General features: G+C 43.1%; 1 protein-coding gene across 2 annotated transcripts in view; it reads right to left on the bottom strand.

The window, feature by feature from the left end:
• The window catches only part of slc4a5a (solute carrier family 4 member 5a), a 77709-nt gene that overhangs the window by 16216 nt on the left and 40290 nt on the right, over positions 1-21203 (bottom strand). The window contains exons 14-20 of one of the 2 annotated variants that reach the window (XM_061730496.1): positions 21017-21150; positions 19424-19695; positions 18031-18065; positions 17489-17680; positions 16332-16445; positions 15780-15941; positions 9833-10011 (exon numbers count right to left, since the gene is read on the bottom strand). In XM_061730496.1, the coding sequence (XP_061586480.1) occupies positions 9833-10011; positions 15780-15941; positions 16332-16445; positions 17489-17680; positions 18031-18065; positions 19424-19695; positions 21017-21150 (1088 nt within the window). The remainder of the gene's footprint in view (positions 1-9832; positions 10012-15779; positions 15942-16331; positions 16446-17488; positions 17681-18030; positions 18066-19423; positions 19696-21016; positions 21151-21203) is intronic. The other variant, XM_061730497.1, reaches the window with a different exon arrangement.

The raw sequence follows: 21203 nt of genomic DNA, 5'->3' as shown, positions 1-21203 counted from the left end.
CGTGGCAAAATGGCTCAACAGCGCCCCCTTGAAAACTTTGTGCCTCAAGCCCCACGATACGGTTTGACGTACATGCACGAAAATCGGTACACACCTGTATCATGGGACAACTTAAACAAAAGTCTCTTGGGGTCATGCCCGAAAGCGAACAGGATGTCGGCCATTTTGAATTAGTCGTGTCATTTTGGCGAAATTTATGCCATTCCTTCGAAAGTTAATTCAGCCCGAACCGTAACGTGCCCCCAAGTGTGTTATGCATCAAAATGTGCGTCTCCATCCTGCGACAACACGCATTACTTTTCTCTTTCAAAAGCGTTACCGTGGCGACGCTAGACGCCAAAAAGCGCGCCCACCCTTCATCTGGTTGGTTCAGACAGAAAAAACTTTGTGCCTCAAGCCCCATAATATGGTTTGACGTACATGAACGAAAATCGGTACACACCTGTATCATGTTGCAACTAAAAGAAAAGTCTCTTGGCGCCATGGCCGAAACCGAACAGGAAGTCGGCCATTTTGAACATTCTGAATTAATTGCGTAATTTTGGAGCAATATATGCCATTCTTCGAGAGTTAATTCAGCCCGAACCGTATCGTGAACCCAGATGTGTTATACATCAAAATGTGCGTCTCCATTCTGCGACTACACGCATTACTTTTCTCTTTCGAAAGGGTTACCGTGGCGACGCTAGACGCCAACAAGCGCACCCCCCCTTCATCTGATTGGTCCATATTTGATAGTTCCCCAAAAGGCACCAAATTTGGCATGCAAGCCAGGCCTGGTGATAAATTTGATATTTCATGGTTTGCATTAATGGGCGTGGCAAAATGGCTCAACAGCGCCCCCCGGAAAACTTTGTGCCTCAAGCCCCACAATACGGTTTGACGTACATGCACGAAAATCGCTACACACCTGTATCATGGCACAACTTAAAGAAAAGTCTCTTGGAGCCATGGCCAAAACCGAACAGGATGTCGGCCATTTTGAATAAATTGTGTCATTTTGGCGAAATTTATGCCATTCCTTCGAGAGTTAATTCAGCCCGAACCGTATCGTGCACCCAGGTGTGTTATACATCAAAATGTGCGTCTACATCCTGCGACACCACGCATTACTTTTCTCTTTCAAAAGTGTTACCGTGGCGACGCTAGACGCCAAAAGGCGCGCCCCCCCTTCATGTGATTGGTCCATATTTGATAGTTCTCCAAAAGTCACCAAATTTTGCATGCAAGCCAGGCCTGGTGATAAATTTTATATTTCATGGTTTGCATTAATGGGCGTCGCCTAACGGCTCAACAGCGCCACCTTGAATACTTTTCTCTGCCATAACTTTTGAATGGTTTGACATAGAGAGTCGTGGGTGGTGTCATCAGATTCTGTATGGAGTCCTTGACCTTCATTGGCCTGAATTAGCCCCGCCCCTTCTTCTGATTGGTTGTCTCTTTTTTCTGCTATAAACTTTGAATGGTTTGACATAGGAAGTCGTAGGTGGTGTCAAGGGACTCTGCAATGAGTCCTTGAGCTTCTTTGGCCTGAATTAGCCCCGCCCCTTCTTCTGATTGGTTGTCCCTTTTTTATAATAAAATCGCCACGAGCCGCCAGTCGCTCTCGCGCTGACTCCCGCTTCCTGATTCAAACGTCTGCCGGCCCCGCCCCCCGACCAATCGGTGGCGAGTAGGGTGATGACGGCCCCGCCTCCCGACCAATCAGTGGCGCGGAGGGTGATGACGGCCCCGCCCCCCGACCAATCGGTGGCGAGTAGGGTGATGACGGCCCCGCCCCCCGACCAATCAGTGGCGAGTAGGGTGATGACGGCCCCGCCCCCCGACCAATCAGCTCCCTGTAATGTGGTGACGTCAGAAATATTCCCAGCTCAGCCCGGTTACAACCTTGGCAGAATGGTTACAGAAAAAGTAATAATTAAAATAGTAGAGTTTTACTAATATTTATAACTTACAAATATTTAAAAAAATTAGAAAAAACAGCTCCAGACTTACATTACTAAATATCGATATGTTGGTCTCTCCTAAGGCAGTAGGTCAAATAGAGATGAGAAGCTGAGTCTTAGCTCAGCCAGAGCGTTCCCGTCTTTGGAGTCAGAGATCAGAGTTCGATTCCCGCAGTATCCAGACTTTTTTGTCAGCAATTTTTTTTTTCTACATCAATATGTGCATCCCTGTACTGCACCGACGCACATTACTTTTCTCATTTAAAAGCGTTACCGCGGCAACGCTAGACACCAAAAAGTGCGCCCACCCTTCATCTGATTGGTTCAGAGGGAAAAAACTTTGAGCCTCAAGCCCCATAATACGGTTTGACGTACATGAACGAAAATCGGTACACACCTGTATCATGTCGCAACTTAAAGAAAAGTCTCTTGGCGCCATGGCCGAAATTGAACAGGAAGTCGGCCATTTTGAATTAATTGTGTAATTTTGGCGCAATTAATGCCATTCCTTCGGCAATTAATACGGCCCGAACCGTAACGTGCATCCAGGTGACTTATACCTCAAAATGTGCGTCTCCATCTTGCGACTACGCGCATTACTTTTCTCTTTCAAAAGTGTTACCGTGGCGATGCTAGACGCCAAAAAGCGTGCCCCCTTAATCTGATTGGTCCATATTTGATAGTTCTCCAAAAGTCACCAAATTTTGCATGCAAGCCAGGCCTGGTGATAAATTTGATATTTCATGGTTTGCATTAATGGGCGTGGCAAAATGGCTCAACAGCACCCCCCGGAAAACTTTTCTCTGCCATAACTTTTGAATGGTTTGACATAAAGAGTCATGGGTGGTGTCATGGGACTCGGTATTGAGTCCTTGACCATAATTGGTGAAAATTAGCCCCGCCCCTTCTTTTGATTGGTTGTCCCTATTTCCTGCTATAACTTTTGAATGGTTTGACATGGAGAGTCGTGGGTGGTGTCATACGACTCTGTATGGAGTCCTTGACCTTCATTGGCCTGAATTAGCCCCGCCCCTTCTTGTGATTGGTTGTCCCTTTTTTCTGCTATAACTTTTGAATGGTTTGACATAGGAAGTCGTGGGTGGTGTCATTTCTGATATGCTTATGGGGGGCGGCGGCCGTGAGTGCGAGGGCCCGTTCATCGCTGCTTGCAGCTTTAATTAGGGCCCGAGCACCTTCAGTGCGAAGGCCCTATTGTATCTGTAGGAATTCTTCGCGTTATTATTATTATTATTATTATTATTATTATTTTTCTGACGAAAGGAGGGCCTTTTTGCCCCCCTAAACGTGCCCAAAAAGTCACCAAATTTTGCACCCAAGTCAGGCCTGGCGAAAAATTTGATATTTAATGGTTTGCATTAATGGGCGTGGCAAAATGGCTCAACAGCGCCCCCTTGAAAACTTTGTGCCTCAAGCCCCACGATACGGTTTGACGTACATGCACGAAAATCGGTACACACCTGTATCATGGCGCAACTGAAAGAAAAGTCTCTTGGCGTCATGCCCGAAACCGAACAGGAAGTCGGCCATTTTGAATTAGTCGTGTCATTTTGGCGAAATTTATGCCATTCCTTCGAAAGTTAATTCAGCCCGAACCGTAACGTGCCCCCAAGTGTGTTATACATCAAAATGTGCGTCTCCATCCTGCGACAACACGCATTACTTTTCTCTTTCAAAAGCGTTACCGTGGCGGCGCTAGACGCCATAAAGCGCGCCCACCCTTCATCTGATTGGTTCGACAGAAAAAACTTTGTGCCTCAAGCCCCATAATACGGTTTGACGTACATGAATGAAAATCGGTACACTCCTGTATTATGTCGCAACTAAAAGAAAAGTCTCTTGGCGCCATGGCCGAAACCGAACAGGAAGTCGGCCATTTTGAACATTCTGAATTAATTGCGTAATTTTGGAGCAATATATGCCATTCCTTCGAGAGTTAATTCAGCCCGAACCGTATCGTGAACCCAGATGTGTTATACATCAAAATGTGCGTCTCCATCCTGCGACTACACGCATTACTTTTCTCTTTGAAAAGTGTTACCGTGGCGACGCTAGACACCAACAAGCGCACCCCCCCTTCATCTGATTGGTCCATATTTGATAGTTCCCCAAAAGGCACCAAATTTGGCACGCAAGCCAGGCCTGGAGATAAATTTGATATTTCATGGTTTGCATTAATGGGCGTGGCAAAATGGCTCAACAGCGCCCCCCGGAAAACTTTGTGCCTCAAGCCCCACAATACGGTTTGACGTACATGCACGAGAATCGCTACACACCTGTATCATGGCACAACTTAAAGAAAAGTCTCTTGGAGCCATGGCCGAAACCGAACAGGATGTCGGCCATTTTGAATAAATTGTGTAATTTTGGCGAAATTTATGCCATTCCTTCGGCAGTTAATTCAGCCCGAACCGTAACGTGCACCCAGGTGTGTTATACATCAAAATGTGCATCTACATCCTGCGACACCACGCATTACTTTTCTCTTTCAAAAGTGTTACCGTGGCGACGCTAGACGCCAAAAGGCGCGCCCCCCCCTTCATGTGATTGGTCCATATTTGATAGTTCTCCAAAAGTCACCAAATTTTGCATGCAAGACAGACTTGGCGATAAATTTGATATTTCTTGGTTTGCATTAATGGGCGTGGCCTAACGGCTCAACAGCCCCCCCTAGAATACTTTTATCTGCCATAACTTTTGAATGGTTTGACATAGGAAGTCGTGGGTGGTGTCATGGGATTCTGTAATGAGTCCTTAAGCTTAGTTGGCCTTAATTAGCCCCGCCCCTTCTTCTGATTGGTTGTCCCGATTTTCTGCTATAACTTTTGAATGGTTTGACATAGAGAGTCGTGGGTGGTGTCATCAGATTCTTTATGGAGTCCTTGAACTTCATTGGCCTGAATTAGCCCCGCCCCTTCTTCTGATTGGTTGTCCTTTTTTTATAATAAAATTGCCGCGAGCCGCCAGTCGCTCTCGCGCTGACTCCCGCTTCCTGATTCAAACGTCTGCCGGCCCCGCCCCCTGACCAATCAGTGGCGAGTAGGGTGATGGCGGCCCCGCCCCCCGACCAATCAGTGGCGAGTAGGGTGATGACGGCCCCGCCCCCCGACCAATCAGTGGCGAGTAGGGTGATGACGGCCCCGCCCCCCGACCAATCAGCTCCCTGTAATGTGGTGACTTCAGAAATATTCCCGGCTCAGCCCGGTTACAACCTTGGCAGAATGGTTACAAAAAAAGTAATAATTTAAATAGTAGGGTTTTACTAATATTTATAACTTACAAATATTTAAAAAATTAGGAAAAAAAAGTTCCAGACATTTTATCGCTATGTTGGTCTGTCCTAACCCAGTAGGTCAAATAAAAGGAATAGCTGAGACTTAGCTCAGCCAGATCATTGCGGTCTTTGCTGCCAGAGGTCGAGAGTTCAAGCCTGGCTTGATATGCCAAAATTTTTGTCAGCAATTTTTGTGTTTTTTTTACATCAAAATGTTCGTCTCTGTCCTGTGACGACGCACATTACTTTTCTCTTTCCCCTTCTTCTGATTGGTTGTCCCGATTTTCTGCCATAACTTTTGAATTTGAGTGGAGTTTGCGCGCGCAGCTCCCGCGGGGGGAGGGGCTGATGTTCAGCGCGGCCGCCATCTTGGTCGAGGCGCCGCATTGACTGCCTGAGAACGTCGGGCGTGGCCGCCATCTTGGATCGGTATCGCTTTAACTCTAGAGCGTTCACTTCTATTGTGGAAGGAGGTGTCTGCATAAGTAAAATAACTATAACTCACTTGATTTTCAACCGATTTTCACGCGGTTTGCTTTGTTACAAACGGCAGACATGTAGCTATGATACAGGATGCTTGATGTACGTTAAATATGCAAGCTTTCATGCTAAAATACGTTCTGCAGGTAGTCACACTTCAGGTATACACACACACACACACACACACACACACACACACTATATATATATATATATATATATATATATATATATATATATATATATATATACACACACACACACACAATATACACAATACAAAATACAGTATAGCATATTAATGAATGTATTAATATATTTGAATAACAGACATAACAAGCTTAAAAACAAAAAACATAACGGATGACAGCATACAATTGTCATAATGGAGAAAAAAAAGAAACATTTGGAAGGAGTGTGTGTGTGAGGTATTGTATATTAGTGTTATAAATTGAAATTATATAATAATGCAATCGCTATGATATATCATTTTACAATATAATACAGTCAAAAATATATGAAATGAAGCAACATACAATGCAATAATACAATATGCTATATTACTGGGTACGCTAATATGAAATAACAACATGTAATATAATATGGTATAATAGATTAATATAATATCATACATTCTGGACCATGAGATACAGCTGTACTGTATGATCGTCGTTCATTTGAGTGATCTGATTTTTTTTTTCATGGTTTGCATTAATGGGCGTGTCCTCACGGCTCAACAGCGCCCCCTAGAATACTTTTTTCTGCCATAACTTTTGAAAGGTTTGACATAGAGAGTCGTGGGTGGTGTCATGGGACTCGGCATTGAGTCCTTGACCATAATTGGTGACAATTAGCCCAGTCCCTTTTTCTGATTGGTTGTCCCTATTTTCTGCTATAACTTTTGAATGTTTTGACATAGAGAGTCGTGGGTGGTGTCATGGGACTCTGTAATGAGTCCTTGATCTTCTTTGCCCTGAATTAGCCCCGCCCCTTCTTCTGACTGGTCGTCCCTTTTTTCTGCTATAACTTTTGAAGGGTTTGGCATAGGAAGTCGTGGGTGGTGTCATTTCTGATATGCTTATGGGGGGCGGTTGACGTGAGTGCGAGGGCCCGTTCATTGCTGCTTGCAGCTTTAATTATTATTATTATTATTATTTTCCTGACAAAAGGAAGGCCTTTTTGCACCCCTAAACGTGCCCAAAAAGTCACCAAATTTTGCACCCAAATCAGGCCTGGCGAAAAATTTGATATTTAATGGTTTGCATTAATGGGCGTGGCAAAATGGCTCAACAGCGCCCCCTTGAAAACTTTGTGCCTCAAGCCCCACGATACGGTTTGACGTACATGCACGAAAATCGGTACACACCTGTATCATGGCGCAACTGAAAGAAAAGTCTCTTGGCGTCATGCCCGAAACCAAACAGGAAGTCGGCCATTTTGAATTAGTCGTGTCATTTTGGCGAAATTTATGCCATTCCTTCGAAAGTTAATTCAGCCCGAACCGTAACGTGCACCCAGGTGTGTTATACATCAAAATGTGCGTCTCCATCCTGCGACAACACGCATTACTTTTCTCTTTCAAAAACGTTACCGTGGCGACGCTAGACGCCAAAAAGCGCGCCCACCCTTCATCTGATTGGTTCGACAGAAAAAACTTTGTGCCTCAAGCCCCATAATACGGTGTGACGTACATGAAGGAAAATCGGTACACACCTGTATCATGTCACAACTTAAAGAAAAGTCTCTTGGCGCCATGGCCTAAACCGAACAGGAAGTCGGCCATTTTGAACATTCTGAATTAATTGCGTAATTTTGGAGCAATATATGCCATTCCTTCGAGAGTTAATTCAGCCCGAACCGTATCGTGAACCCAGATGTGTTATACATCAAAATGTGCGTCTCCATCCTGCGACTACACGCATTACTTTTCTCTTTCGAAAGTGTTACCGTGGCGACGCTAGACGCCAACAAGCGCACCCCCCCTTCATCTGATTGGTCCATATTTGATAGTTCCCCAAAAGGCACCAAATTTGGCATGCAAGCCAGGCCTGGCGATAAATTTGATATTTCATGGTTTGCATTAATGGGCGTGGCAAAATGGCTCAACAGCGCCCCCCGGAAAACTTTGTGCCTCAAGCCCCACAATACGGTTTGACGTACATGCACGAAAATCGCTACACACCTGTATCATGGCACAACTTAAAGAAAAGTCTCTTGGCGCCATGGCCGAAACCGAACAGGATGTCGGCCATTTTGAATAAATTGTGTCATTTTGGCGAAATTTATGCCATTCCTTCGGCAGTTAATTCAGCCCGAACCGTAACGTGCACCCAGGTGTGTTATACATCAAAATGTGCGTCTCCATCCTGCAACACCACGCATTACTTTTCTCTTTCAAAAGCGTTACCGTGGCGACGCTAGACGCCAAAGGGCGCGCCCCCCCTTCATGTGATTGGTCCATATTTGATAGTTCTCCAAAAGTCACCAAATTTTGCATGCAAGCCAGATTTGGCGATAAATTTGATATTTCATGGTTTGCATTAATGGGCGTGGCTAACGGTTCAACAGCGCCCCCTAGAATACTTTTCTCTGCCATAACTTTTGAATGGTTTGACATAGAGAGTTGTGGGTTGTGTCATGGGACTCTGTAATGAGTCCTTAAGCTTCGTTGGCCTTAATAAGCCCCGCCCCTTCTTCTGATTGGTTGTCCCGATTTTCTGCTATAACTTTGGAATGGTTTGACATAGAGAGTCGTGGGTGGTGTCATCAGATTCTTTATGGAGTCCTTGACCTTCATTGGCCTGAATTAGCCCCGCCCCTTCTATTGATTGGTTGTCCCTTTTTTCTGCTATAACTTTTGAATGCTTTAACATAGAGAGTTGTGGGTGGTGTCATGGGACTCTGTAATGAGTTCTAAAGCTTCGTTGGCCTTAATTAGCCCCGCCCCTTCTTCTGATTGGTTGTCCCGATTTTCTGCTATAACTTTGGAATGGTTTGACATAGAGAGTCCCGCTTCCTAATTCAAACGTCTGCCGGCCCCGCCCCCCGACCAATCAGTGGCGAGTAGGGTGATGACGGCCCCGCCCCCCGACCAATCAGTGGCGAGTAGGGTGATGACGGCCCCGCCCCCGACCAATCAGCTGCCTTTAATGTGGTGACGTCAGAAATAGACCCGTGCTCAGCCCGGTTAGAAGCTCGGCAGAATGGTTACAGAAAAAGTAATAAAAATAGAAGTGTTATACTAATATTTATACCTTACAAATATTTAAAAAATTAGGAAAAAAAAGTTCCAGACATTTTTTCGCTATGTTGGTCTCTCTTAAGACAGTAAGTCAAAGTGAAAGTGATAGCTGAGTCTTAGCTCAGCCACAACATTGCGGTCTTTGGTGCAAGAGGTCAGGAGTTCGAGACTGGCAGTATAACGAAATTTTTTGTCAGCAATTTTTGTGTTTTTTTTACATCAAAATGTGCGTCTCCATCCTGCGACTACGCACATTACTTTTCTCTTTCAAAAGTGTTACCGTGGCGACGCTAGACGCGAAAAAGCGCACCCCCCCTTCATCTGATTGGTCCATATTTGATAGTTCTCCAAAAGTCACCAAATTTTGCATGCAAGCCAGGCCTGGTGATACATTTGATATTTAATGGTTTGCATTAATGGGCGTGGCCTAACGGCTCAACAGCGCCCCCTAGAATACTTTTCTCTGCCATAACTTTTGAATGGTTTGACATAGAGAGTCGTGGGTGGTGTCATCAGACTCTGTATGGAGTCCTTGACCTTCTTTGGCCTGAATTAGCCCCGCCCCTTCTTCTGATTGGTTGTTCCTTTTTTCTGCTATAACTTTTGAATGGTTTAACATAGAGAGTCGTGGGTGGTGTCATTTTCTGATATGCTTATGGGGGGCGGTGGACGTGAGTGCGAGGGCCCGTTCATCGCTGCTTGCAGCTTTAATTTGTATTGTATTATTTGTAATCACCACAAATTATCTGTCCCCATATGATAAAATCCACCATCCCCCTAATTATTTTTTACAACTCGAGTACTGGCGGTAACAGTCTGAAATTTCCAGATATTTATTACGTCTGCGCTCCTTGTTTGGCTCCGTGGGCATACCTGACCCCGAGGAACTGCGGCGCTTCTCCTGGAGCGCTGGACTCACTCTCCATCTTCAGGGAGTCGATGTGGGCGATGGAGATGACGGTGGCAGCTACGTACCAGGGCAGACCCAGGAAGGAGCACACAGCCATCAGGACACCGACCCAAAACAGATCCAGGTGGTACCCACAACCTTTCTGCCATGGAGATGAATCACAGATCACTTTTAGAAAAGCAATAAGACTTGAGCGAAGAATGAACATGTAGGCCTACTGCAATCATTTAAATCTTAGTTATTTCTAGTCTTTGATGTAAAGGGACAGTATTTTGATACGTCAACTTCTTTTCCTCCTGTTTCAGTTCTTCAATTACTTCCTGCAGATGGACCACAGTGAGCTCAGATTTCATCATGACTCTCACCATGATACAGATCCTCCACAGTGAAGTCAAAGGCTGTTGCTGTGGTAACAGAACGTTTGAGGGTCGGGAGTTTCTTCAAACCACTTGAAACTTTGCACACTCATCAGTTAGAGAGAACATAAAGGTTTTATAGTTTTGTGCATGATTGTGGCCATGTAGTTTCATCGTGGTTGCTTGGAAACAGTCAGCGAACCAGCCCAGACGAGGCATTTTAGCTACATTTCACACAACAATTAAGGCCTGAAAACTCATACTGTTTAGTATCGGCTGAGGATGGGTATGCTGTTTTTAAACATTTGTTCTGATTGCATCTAATCAGTTAGTTCTTAAAATACATCTACTGATGCAGCCTGAACACATCATCAGTAATGTATCCTGGGTTCATAGGGTGTTTCGGGTCTTACAACATTATACACCCTCGCCCAGGCGACCCAGCCGTGGTCGATCAATCCGCGGCTTGTGTTCAGGTGGCACTCACTTGTCCCCATGGTTCTCCTCTCCAGAGCCAGAGCCATCTCAAGGCTTTCTCCGCTGCCTCGGTGGTGTTCTTTTTTTTTGTCACTTTGTGTTAATTAGATTTTCAGTTTATTACAACTGCACATTTTTACCAGATCACAAAAATTATCTGTATATTCACCGTGCAACAAACAAACAAATACAAATAAAAAGTAGAAAAACAAACATAAACTTGTGGGTTAGCACATTAATAATCTATCCAAAAAAAAGAAAAGAGGAAGAAAAAAAAGAGGTCCGCATCCTTATGCTTTCTGTAGATAAAATGTCCACTTTTGCCATCTCTTCTCAAATAGCCCTTCCCTCAAACTCAGGATATGGGTCAGTCTTTCCATCGTCCATATTTCTTTAATAATATCAGAGACGTTCAATAAACGAGACAGCCCACTAAGGTTCGAGTTCCTGTATCTGTGTCACGTGACTGCCATTATTACCAATATTATTGATTATTACCAATTCCTTCGCCCCATAATAACCTAAGTAAATATGGGACCCATTTTTCAAAAGCCACAAACCTTCTGAACATTCTGACACCAAAATGGCAATTTTCAGACCGACAGATTAGGAGAAAATGAACTTTGTTTGAGACCCGTCTCTGTCTGAGCAACACACTCTCGCGAGATTTGGCTCTCATCTTTTTCCCATCGGATAAAATGAAGTTTAAAACTAAAATAAAACTTGCTTCTTTGCTTAATAATACTGTTATTTTTATTATTTAAGTATTTTTGGAAGAAAGTTGTACTGTATCTACATGTTGTATGTTCCAAAACGATGTGGGGAGAGGGGCGGCCACGCCCACTTAGGAGACCGGCAGTGTATACCATTCCATACCATTGCCAGTAACGGCAATGCGCTATCTTGTATAGAGGATCTTTGATAATATCCAGCCACTGTTTTAGAGTAGGCGATTCAGGTTTATACCAAGCTCTAGTGATGGTTTTCCTAGCAGCTGTAAGGAGAGTCTTAACCAACCAGCGATGGTGGTGTTCTTGATGGCTCTGATCCTTGCTGTTCCCGTAATGCCCAACGCACTCAGGGCTTTGTGGAATGAGCGCCCAACAAATCCCCTGCTGCCAACTTCCATGGGCAGACATCGTGCCTTCCAGCCCTGTTGACGACATTCAATGACCAGATGTTCGTACTTGGTCCTCTTCCTTTCATGGGCCTCCCCCAAACGGTCCTCCCATGGCACCGTCAGCTCCATGATTACAATGTTCTTGGTGCTCTGGCCTCAGGGTGGTGCTGACGACGTGCTGGGGGAACCGTAGCTGCTTCTCCAAATCTACCGAGAGCTGCCAGTCTTGGGCAGTTGCCGGGATCCTTGCTGGTGCCTTCTTGCCACCTGCCTTTGGCTGAACTCTTTCATCCTTCAACTTTTCATCCGGTCAAACACCATAAAATTATACGATTTCATCAAATTCAAGACAGCAATAATAATGTACAAGGCAACACAACCAGATGCTCCCACGCTGTATCCTGGAGTTGTTCCAGGTGAGGGAAAGCAGGCACAACCTAAGGGGCTATGGCATTTTTGAGCAGAAATGGCCAAGAACAAAAAAAATGTCAAGATGTATCAGTGTCGAAGGGGTGAAACTATGGAACCGTCTGGATGAGGAACTAAAAAAAAGTAGCTCAATTTACAAATTAAAAAAAATATATAAATCTAAAATAATAGATAAATATAGAACACTAATATAAATTATCTTCATATTAAACTGTCTAAATTATGCAACTTTCCTCCTGCAGCTGTCCTCAATCGTGAGTGACCACATTTATTTTTTCTCCTCTTCTTTGTTCATTTTCTTTGTTTTTTTCGTTCATTTCGTTTTCTTCTTGTTAGTATCTTTTTTTCCTTTTTGTAGTCTGCCTTTTGTTGAAAAGGATAGGCAAAATAAGCCATGAGGCTTCAGCCTATACCTTTTTGGTCAAAAAAAAAAAAAAAAAAAAAGGAAATGTGTATACATATACAGTGTGTATATGCAAGCATCTTAAAATGTAAATGACCAAAACAAAATAAAATAAACTAAAAAAAAAAAACTAAAAAACTCCTGCTTTGATAAAAGCGATGGTGTTGGTGGTGTTGCGCACCTGGCTGCCGCTGCTGATACACCTGCTGATGGCTTCAGCAATTGGCTTCAGCACCTGGTTGCGGCGCCAGGTGTATCAGTCCTGGCCGAGTGCTGTTGGGCAGGAGCTCAGGACGTTTTCCAGCATTTCTCTTCCTGAGCATAGCAAGCAGTTTGGGGTCTCCGCCTTCCCCCAGGTGAGGAGGTTTGCTGGACTTGGTAGGACGTCATAGACTGCCCGGATTAGGAAGCTGATACGGTGTGGGTCGGCCTGCCACAGGTCCGTCCAGGTCAGTACTGGAGTTGAGGGGGGGATGAGGGGGGATGGCATCCCCCCCTGAAATAAAAACGGTTAAAATCATCCCCCCTGTAAAACTGCCATCCCCCCTTTCCATCCCTTATGTCATTTCATCAATGAATGTGGTTTTACTGCTATTTCAAAATTTAGAGTCATCAACAGAAAAATGTGACAATTTTCACCTGTTTCAAGTAAATTTTCACTTGAAATAAGTAGGAAAATCTGCCAGTGGGACAAGATTTATCTTCTCATTACAAGCGAAAAAATCTTGTTCCACTGGCAGATTTTTCTACTTATTTTAAGTGAAAATCTACTTGAAACAGGTGAAAATTGTTGTTTTTTCCAGTGATGAGTCTTGTTTTAAGTGTAATGAGATTTTTTTACTAAAATGAGACATTTTAACTAGAAATAAGACAAATATTCTTAAGATTTTGAGTTTTTGCAGTGATCCCTTTTACTTATCCTGTGAAGGACAGAGGCATATTGATAAATTCAGAAAACTGTTTTTTATTGTTGTGTTTTGATGTATTTGATGTAAGCCCAGTGGATATTTAAAGCTTACAGAAGGCTGCATTTAACTGCTGCTATGTCATTCCTGCAGTATTTCTGTAGGTGTTTTGGTCAGTGCTATTATTTGTAATATATTATATTATTTGTAATCAGCACAAATTATCTGTCCCCATATGATAAAATCCACCATCCCCCCTGATTTTTTTTTTTACAACTCGAGTACTGGTCCAGGTGACTTTCCATGGCATGCTCCCATCTGGTCCAGGCCCCCTGCTGTCTGAGACCAGCCACTCTGCTTGTTCTCCCTCCCTCCACTGCAGTCCTGATCTCCTCCTGTATTTGCCTTCGTGTTCCTTCCCCTTGCACTCCCTGTGTAGAGTTGGTGTCAGGAACAACCCCAGACCTGCTCTGCCATGGGCCACTACGCCCACCAGATCTCTGTGGCACAACCTTTGCTTCTGCGTCCAGCACAGCAGACTGGGCACTCCACTTCCTCCCGGTTTTCACCACGACTCCTGCCTGGGCCACCTCTGGGTCCTTTGAGTCACGGTACAGCAGCACCTCTCTGGTCCGAGTCACCTTGAACTCTTCTTCCAGAGACTTCAAGGGCAACCGGAGCTTTGTGGTGTTCCCATAGAGGGCAATGTTGCTGAGGCTCCTGGGCAACCCCAACCATCTTCTGAGACAGGTGCTGACCTTCCTCTCCAAGGTCTCTACAGTGGAGATGGGGACCTCATAGACAAGTAATGGCCAGAGTACCCTTGGTAAGATCCCATGCTGGTATATCCACACTAGGGATGGGTGGTATGGACTAAAATATTTATCACGATCATTTCTGACATTTATTCCGATAACGATAAAAATGACGATAAAAAAATACCAATTCAACTCCACCTTTTTAACTATAAATCTATCACCACATTCAGTCTTTGGAGCCAAAACACTGCTCTAAAAGATACTAAATACTACTAAACGTCATCAATGGGAATTTATCTTTCTTTCTTTCTCTCTCTCTTTCTTTCTTTCTTTCTTTCTTTCTTTCTTTCTTGGCTCATTTCCTTCCTTCCTTCTTTTTTCCTGCTCTCTCCTTCCTTCTTCCCTTCCTCTTTTCTCCCTTCCTTCCTTCTTTCCTTGTTTTCTCCCTTCCTTCCTTCCTTCCTTCGTTCCTTCCTTCCTTCCTTCCTTCCTTCCTTCCTTCCTTCCTTCCTTCCTTCCTTCCTTCCTTCCTTCCTTCTTTCCTTGTTTTCTCCCTTCCTTCCTTCGTTTCTTCCTTCCTTCCTTCCTTCCTTCCTTCCTTCCTTCCTTCCTTCCTTCCTTCCTTCCTTCCTTCCTTCGTTTCTTCCTTCCTTCCTTCCTTCGTTTCTTCCTTCCTTCCTTCCTTCCTTCGTTTCTTCCTTCCTTCCTTCCTTCGTTTCTTCCTTCCTTCCTTCCTTCCTTCGTTTCTTCCTTCCTTCCTTCCTTCGTTTCTTCCTTCCTTCCTTCCTTCCTTCCTTCCTTCCTTCCTTCTTTCCTTGTTTTCTCCCTTCCTTCCTTCGTTTCTTCCTTCCTTCCTTCCTTCGTTTCTTCCTTCCTTCCTTCCTTCCTTCCTTCCTTCCTTCCTTCCTTCCTTCCTTCCTTCCTTCCTTCTTTCCTTGTTTTCTCCCTTCCTTCCTTCGTTTCTTCCTTCCTTCCTTCCTTCGTTTCTTCCTTCCTTCCTTCCTTCCTTCCTTCCTTCCTTCCTTCCTTCCTTCCTTCCTTCCTTCCTTCCTTCCTTCCTTCCTTCCTTCCTTCCTTCCTTCCTTCCTTCCTTCCTTCCTTCCTTCACACACGATTTAATGCAGAACCATAAATCCGGCTTTACACAAAAACGTCATCAACAGGAATTTATCGTTTTTAACGTGAGATGACAAATTCTTACCGTGGGTAATTTTTTGGACGGTTTATCGTGAACGGTAAAATATCACCCATTCCTAATCCACACCTTAAACTTGCCTGGGAGGCCAGACCTGTCTACTGCTCTCAGCCAGTTGTCATCGGCTGAGGATGGGTATGCTGTTATTAAACATTTGTTCTGATTGCATTTAATCAGAGTGATATAAGATACAGAAACAACCTAATGAGCTTTCAAAAGGAGTTTTTTCTCCCCTGATAACAGCAGCAGTACATCTTCTGTACCCACCTTAAGTTTGTTCTCCTTACGGTTCACGATGACGGCACTGATCTGCTGGTCCATGAAGATGAGGATAGTCACGAGGAGCGCAGGGACAAAGCTGGCCACGTACACCCACCATGGGTTCTTCCCAAAAGGCATTATGATCCAGCCACGACCCGGCCGTGTTGGCTAGAGGGAGATCAGAGGCCACAATGCTGCATCAAATGATTCCTTTTAGGACTTTTCTCTTTTGCTTTTGCTTGTTAACTTTTGCTTGTTTGCTTGCTGTTTGCTTGTTAACTTAGTTGAATATATCATACATATATATGTCCTGTAAATACCAGTTAGCATACCTGAGCAATCCAGACTAAACCTAATAACATAATGTTTTCAGGAAGTGGAAGCCTACGTACTAACTGTCTCGACAAAAGGTAGACTTAGACAAGTCCTTCAAAGCACTGACGACCTACTTTCAGTGTCTTAATGGGTTTTAAAATTCACCGTGGTGCAGATGCATTTCATTTAAAGTCTTTTTCTTACAAACAAGTGAAGGTAAAGTTTTCTGATTACTTGTTTTACCTTAAATTCTGTCGGGACAATGAGTTTGGGAGTTTTGAGTCCCATCAACATGTCAAGCCCAACAAACGTCATGATGGACATGAAGATTGAGAAGTCGCTGATGAGTTTCCTCAGCTGGGGGCAGACAGAGGGAGATAAAACAGTTCAAATGAGAACGATAAACACAACTTACACTGAAAAAGCTTTGCATGGCTTCACTTGAGTGACAGATAATCCTTGAGTGACTGGATTATACACGAGGAGCGTTACATAACAAACGCGACGACAAGTAAGTCGAGATAACGAGAATTTTTTCCAAGTACTCGTACTTGTATTTGTAAGTGAAAACTAAAAGGAGACGTGTCTTTTGTTCTCCAAGCCCGCTGAGTTTTGGTGCGGTTTGGGAAATTGTTGTATAATCAATAGGGCTGTTCGATTTTGCCCAAAAATAAAATCTCGATTTTTTTCTCTCAAAATCCGATTTTCAATTACGATTACGATTATTTTGTGAATTGACAAAAGGCAAAGAAATGATTTCAAATATGCTGTTTTTTTTATTGAACATTTGCCCCATTGGGCTTTAAGTGCAAACTTTGCTCTTATTAAACCAAAAATGAATGAATAAAGTGCAAAACTCTGTAAAATAAGTTGAAAAAAAGTTTTAAAAAATATAATAAAATATAAAGTTTTATCTCTGAAAAAAAAATCAGCAAATCAGCACTTGCAAACATACAGTAAGTTTTATTTCCAATTAAATAAAACAAGACATTTTCTAATTAAACTAAACTGGGTCTTTGCATGCTAAATAATAATGCAACCCATGAAGGAGGTAGAGGTGTGTAATGTCAGTCATTACATTTGCTATTCACATTTGCAAGTTTTTTGCAAGGAACACGAGCCGGTCTACCGTATCTGGCTTGAGGGATGCCCGGTGGCATGTTACATAATTGCAAGAGAGAGAAAGAGCCTCTCCCATGGGGCACTTGTCGCAGGTATTGAGAGGTATTTCCGTCAATCATTAATATGTGTGCAGACCAGGTAAAAAAAAAAAAAAAAAAAAAGTGAAAAATCGATTTTACGATTTTCACATTTTAACATCCTTCTAATTACATAATCGCGATTACGATTTAAAATCGGTTAATCGAACAGCCCTAATAATCAACGGACCGAGTTCTCACCTTGGTAGGGAAGTAGCGGCTGAACTTGAACTTCTTGAGAGAGACGGTCATGGAGTAGGTGCCGAAGAAGAGGATGAAGGATATGAGAGCCAGGTCGGGCACGAATTTGCAGGACTTTCCCACCAGAGAGCCTCCGTACTTGACACACTCCTTCTTGCTCAGCTGGCTCCAGTCCAAGCCTGTCACATTCAACTGGGATGGTGGCGGCAGTGGCGGAGAGACAGGAGAGGGGGAAGAGTGAAGTATTTTGACAAAGAGATGGATAAAGTAAAAACTGTCAGCACTGGCTGCGACGTTACACTGCGATGGAGGAGAATCAAAGGTTGGAAGGACTGAGAGTGAGGTACAAACTGAGGGGAGAACGAGGAGATACAAGCCACTTTTTTTGTCCAAAGGGGTGATAATGTCGTCATCTTGGCTTCAAAAGAACTTTTATAATGTATTTCTCAGCCAAAATGTCATTAGGTTTGTAAACACCCAGCTTGGAATACAAAAGACCAAAGTCGAGTGAAAATGAAAATTGAATGAAATGAAGCACTTACCCCAGAGACACTAGAGCTGTTATCTGGCATTGGAACTAAACCATTGAAGATCATTGAAGCCACTGTTAGTGAATGAGGGAGAGACAAGACAGACAAGGAGGGTTAATGAGACAGAAAATGAAAAGGGACGAGGAGGAAAACAAAGGGAAAGAAAAAGAAATGCAAAACATAATGAGAATCCAGCTGCTGGACAAATTGCAGAGCGCGCGAGGAGATCCATGCAGACAAACAGAGAGGTACTCACTTGCAACAGACGGCAGCCAAATTGTTCAGGAATGGTGAAAGCAAAAAAGATACAAATCAGTTACAGAAATCAATGTCTACGGAAAATATGTGAATCCATACCATCATTTGGCGACAGAAAGATAGAAACAAAACCACAGAATCAAAAACATACAAAAATGAGCACAATGGTAACAGGTAGATATTTCCAATTACATGAGTATATGAGTATAAAGACTCAGTAAATATGAGTATAAAGACTCAGTGGCTTTCTTCAGACATTCTTCCATGTCATTACATTCACAATAATGGTTGGTTTGCCCTCAACCATCACAAATACAATCACAGTGTAGTTCTACTTTTAGATTAAATCTTAAGCCTGAGCAAGGGACACTAATTAGAAATGAGAAAAGACAGATTTAACATTATATTTTATGTATGAGATACTCATTCCTGTCCTACTTTAGAGGACAAACCTGAGATTACATATCACTATATCCTCGGATAAACACTTTGACAGGTATTTAGTCTCATAATTTTCTGCTGCATTAAAACATCGACCTGCAGAGAGTGTAAATTAGGATTTGACGTTTCTTTTTACATAATAACAATTTACCCCTGAAAAGATTTACTAGCTTGTATCAGAGTCAATCATTTTAAAACAAATTTCTTTGGATAATTTGCTTCATCAGGATGTTAGTAATTCTGATTCCTAGTCTTGATTTTCATGCAAAAGAGAGACACCCCTTTTTTCTCCTTTAAAGACATTGTGGTGTCTGACTCTGCAACTTAAACGACATAATCAAGTTTCAATTTTAGTTAATTTACAACACAGGCTAAATGTACACTCAAAATAAACCACGTCTAACACTGGGACCAGTCCAGACACAGAAGCTGTATTTCTGACTACCGGTACTGCTGGCAGCAGCATGCAGCACATGCAATTTAAATAAAATTAACCAGGGGCCAGAAAAGTGAGGCAGCTTTGCAGGATGACTGCTGTCTGAAACTCCCCTTCAATGACATGAGTGGAATGAGGCATGAAATTTGAGCATACATGAATAAAAGGCAACTTAAACTGTCTCCTAAACATAAACGCGAATGGGTTTGCTCTCATCCAGTTCCCCCACCCCCCACCCTCCAATGTCCCTGAGCCAAGGGGTGAACTCACTCGGGTCTGGGGCCAGGCACTCGCACTTATAGGTGGTCACATAGTCGGGCTTGAAGTCAGTGTTGATGGGGTAATATTTGAATGAGCCCACCATCTTCTTGATGGCATCGGAGATGAAGATGAAGGAGATGAGGCTGGAGAAGCCCTCCTCAGTGAAGCGTGTCATGTACTTGATGATGTAACTGGCATCAGAAGCCACAAGGATGAAACACTGCAGGCAGGAGTGGATGCCGATCCACAGACGCAGCTCCATATAATCTATACCATTGTTCCTTTGGAAGTGGGAGGATAGAGGAAAAATGAGCTGAAGGACAGCATCCACACAAAGATATGCAACTGTAAACCTTAACAAAGACACAGACGGTCATCAAATGAAATTATAAATACTAGAGGTGGGTGCAATTCATCGATGTGTCGATGCATCGCGATGCGTCACGTGACGATTTGTAATCGATTATGGGGCCGTCCAGTAAAAAAGTTAGTTATCCTATCCAGATTCCAGACTGAATAAGCTGCAGAATCATTTCATTTTCAAGAATGCACATTTCTTATTGTTCACTTGAAATATGGCAGATATGTTTACACTAAGTACATATCTAGTTAACTTGAATTAATGAACTCATTAAATCCAGGGCTTGACCGTTTTCAGTGTTTTCCGCCAATAGAGGGCGCTCTCATGCAAGTGCAGCTTTCCCTGGTCAAAGTTAAGTAAGTCAAAGAGCAAATGTTTGCATAGTCATAAAATACATTATTTTGTGTCTTTGAAAAATACATGTCAAATGTTCAAAAAACCTTGTTATTTACTTAATGAGTGTTGTTAGAGGAACTGAGTTAATTGATTGGCTATTTATTTACAAATGTAGCCACAGATGAAGACAAAATCAATCTTGTATGGGAAAAAGCATTAAAAATCACAATAATCGAAGAATCGTGGCACCAATAATCGAATCGAATCGACAATCGTTATAATCGAAGAATCGAAGAATCGAAGCTCCAATAATCGAAATCGAATCGAATCGTGAGGTACCCTTGTTTGCACACCCCTAATAAATACCCATTAATACCCTGGAAAAACAGGGTAACATTTGATCAGTCCGAAATGTGAGGTGAGAGTGTTAATATTAGAATAGCTATATACGTGCAAAAGAGCAATACAAATACCAACGAGACAAGTTCCCTTGTACCAATCTGGATCCAGTAAACATCTGTACATCCACTAATGAAAACACAATGGAAGACCTTCCCATCTTCCACATTGTCAGTTCTTAGCTTAGTATTATTATTCTAAACTTAACTTTCAGCTACATTTCTGTCATAGAGTTGATTGGTAAAGAACATGGTTACTTGGACAACTCTGTGACAACTAAATAATTGCTTCCTATCTTGGCTAATTATAGTAAAGGTTTTATGTTTGACCTCTTGTGTATTAATGTTCATAGTGAAGTGCATGTTTTTAGGTTTTTGTAGCATCAGAGCTTCAACCTTTGTCAGAGTTTCAATCCTCAATTCATTGTCCAGTTTAAATGCTAGATACTTAACAGTAATAAGCAGGGTGGGGTTTCTGTAGGGATAACGAAGACTAAAGAAGCTCACTTGCTAAATTCAAAGAGGAGCTTCTCGAAGATGAGGATGGGTCCAGTGGAGCTGAGGATGATGAGGGGCTGGCCACTGAAGAGACAGAAGACAGTACCAGCCAAGGCTGTGCCCAGGAAACTCTCCATCACACCCTGATGGGAGGAGGGGGGTGGAAAAAATGCTCAGAGGTTTCAAAATCCACAAG

The sequence above is a fragment of the Cololabis saira genome, chromosome 9, assembly GCF_033807715.1.
Source record: "Cololabis saira isolate AMF1-May2022 chromosome 9, fColSai1.1, whole genome shotgun sequence".
NCBI lineage: Eukaryota > Metazoa > Chordata > Actinopteri > Beloniformes > Belonidae > Cololabis > Cololabis saira.
This window is presented reverse-complemented; position numbering and strand designations above follow the sequence as displayed.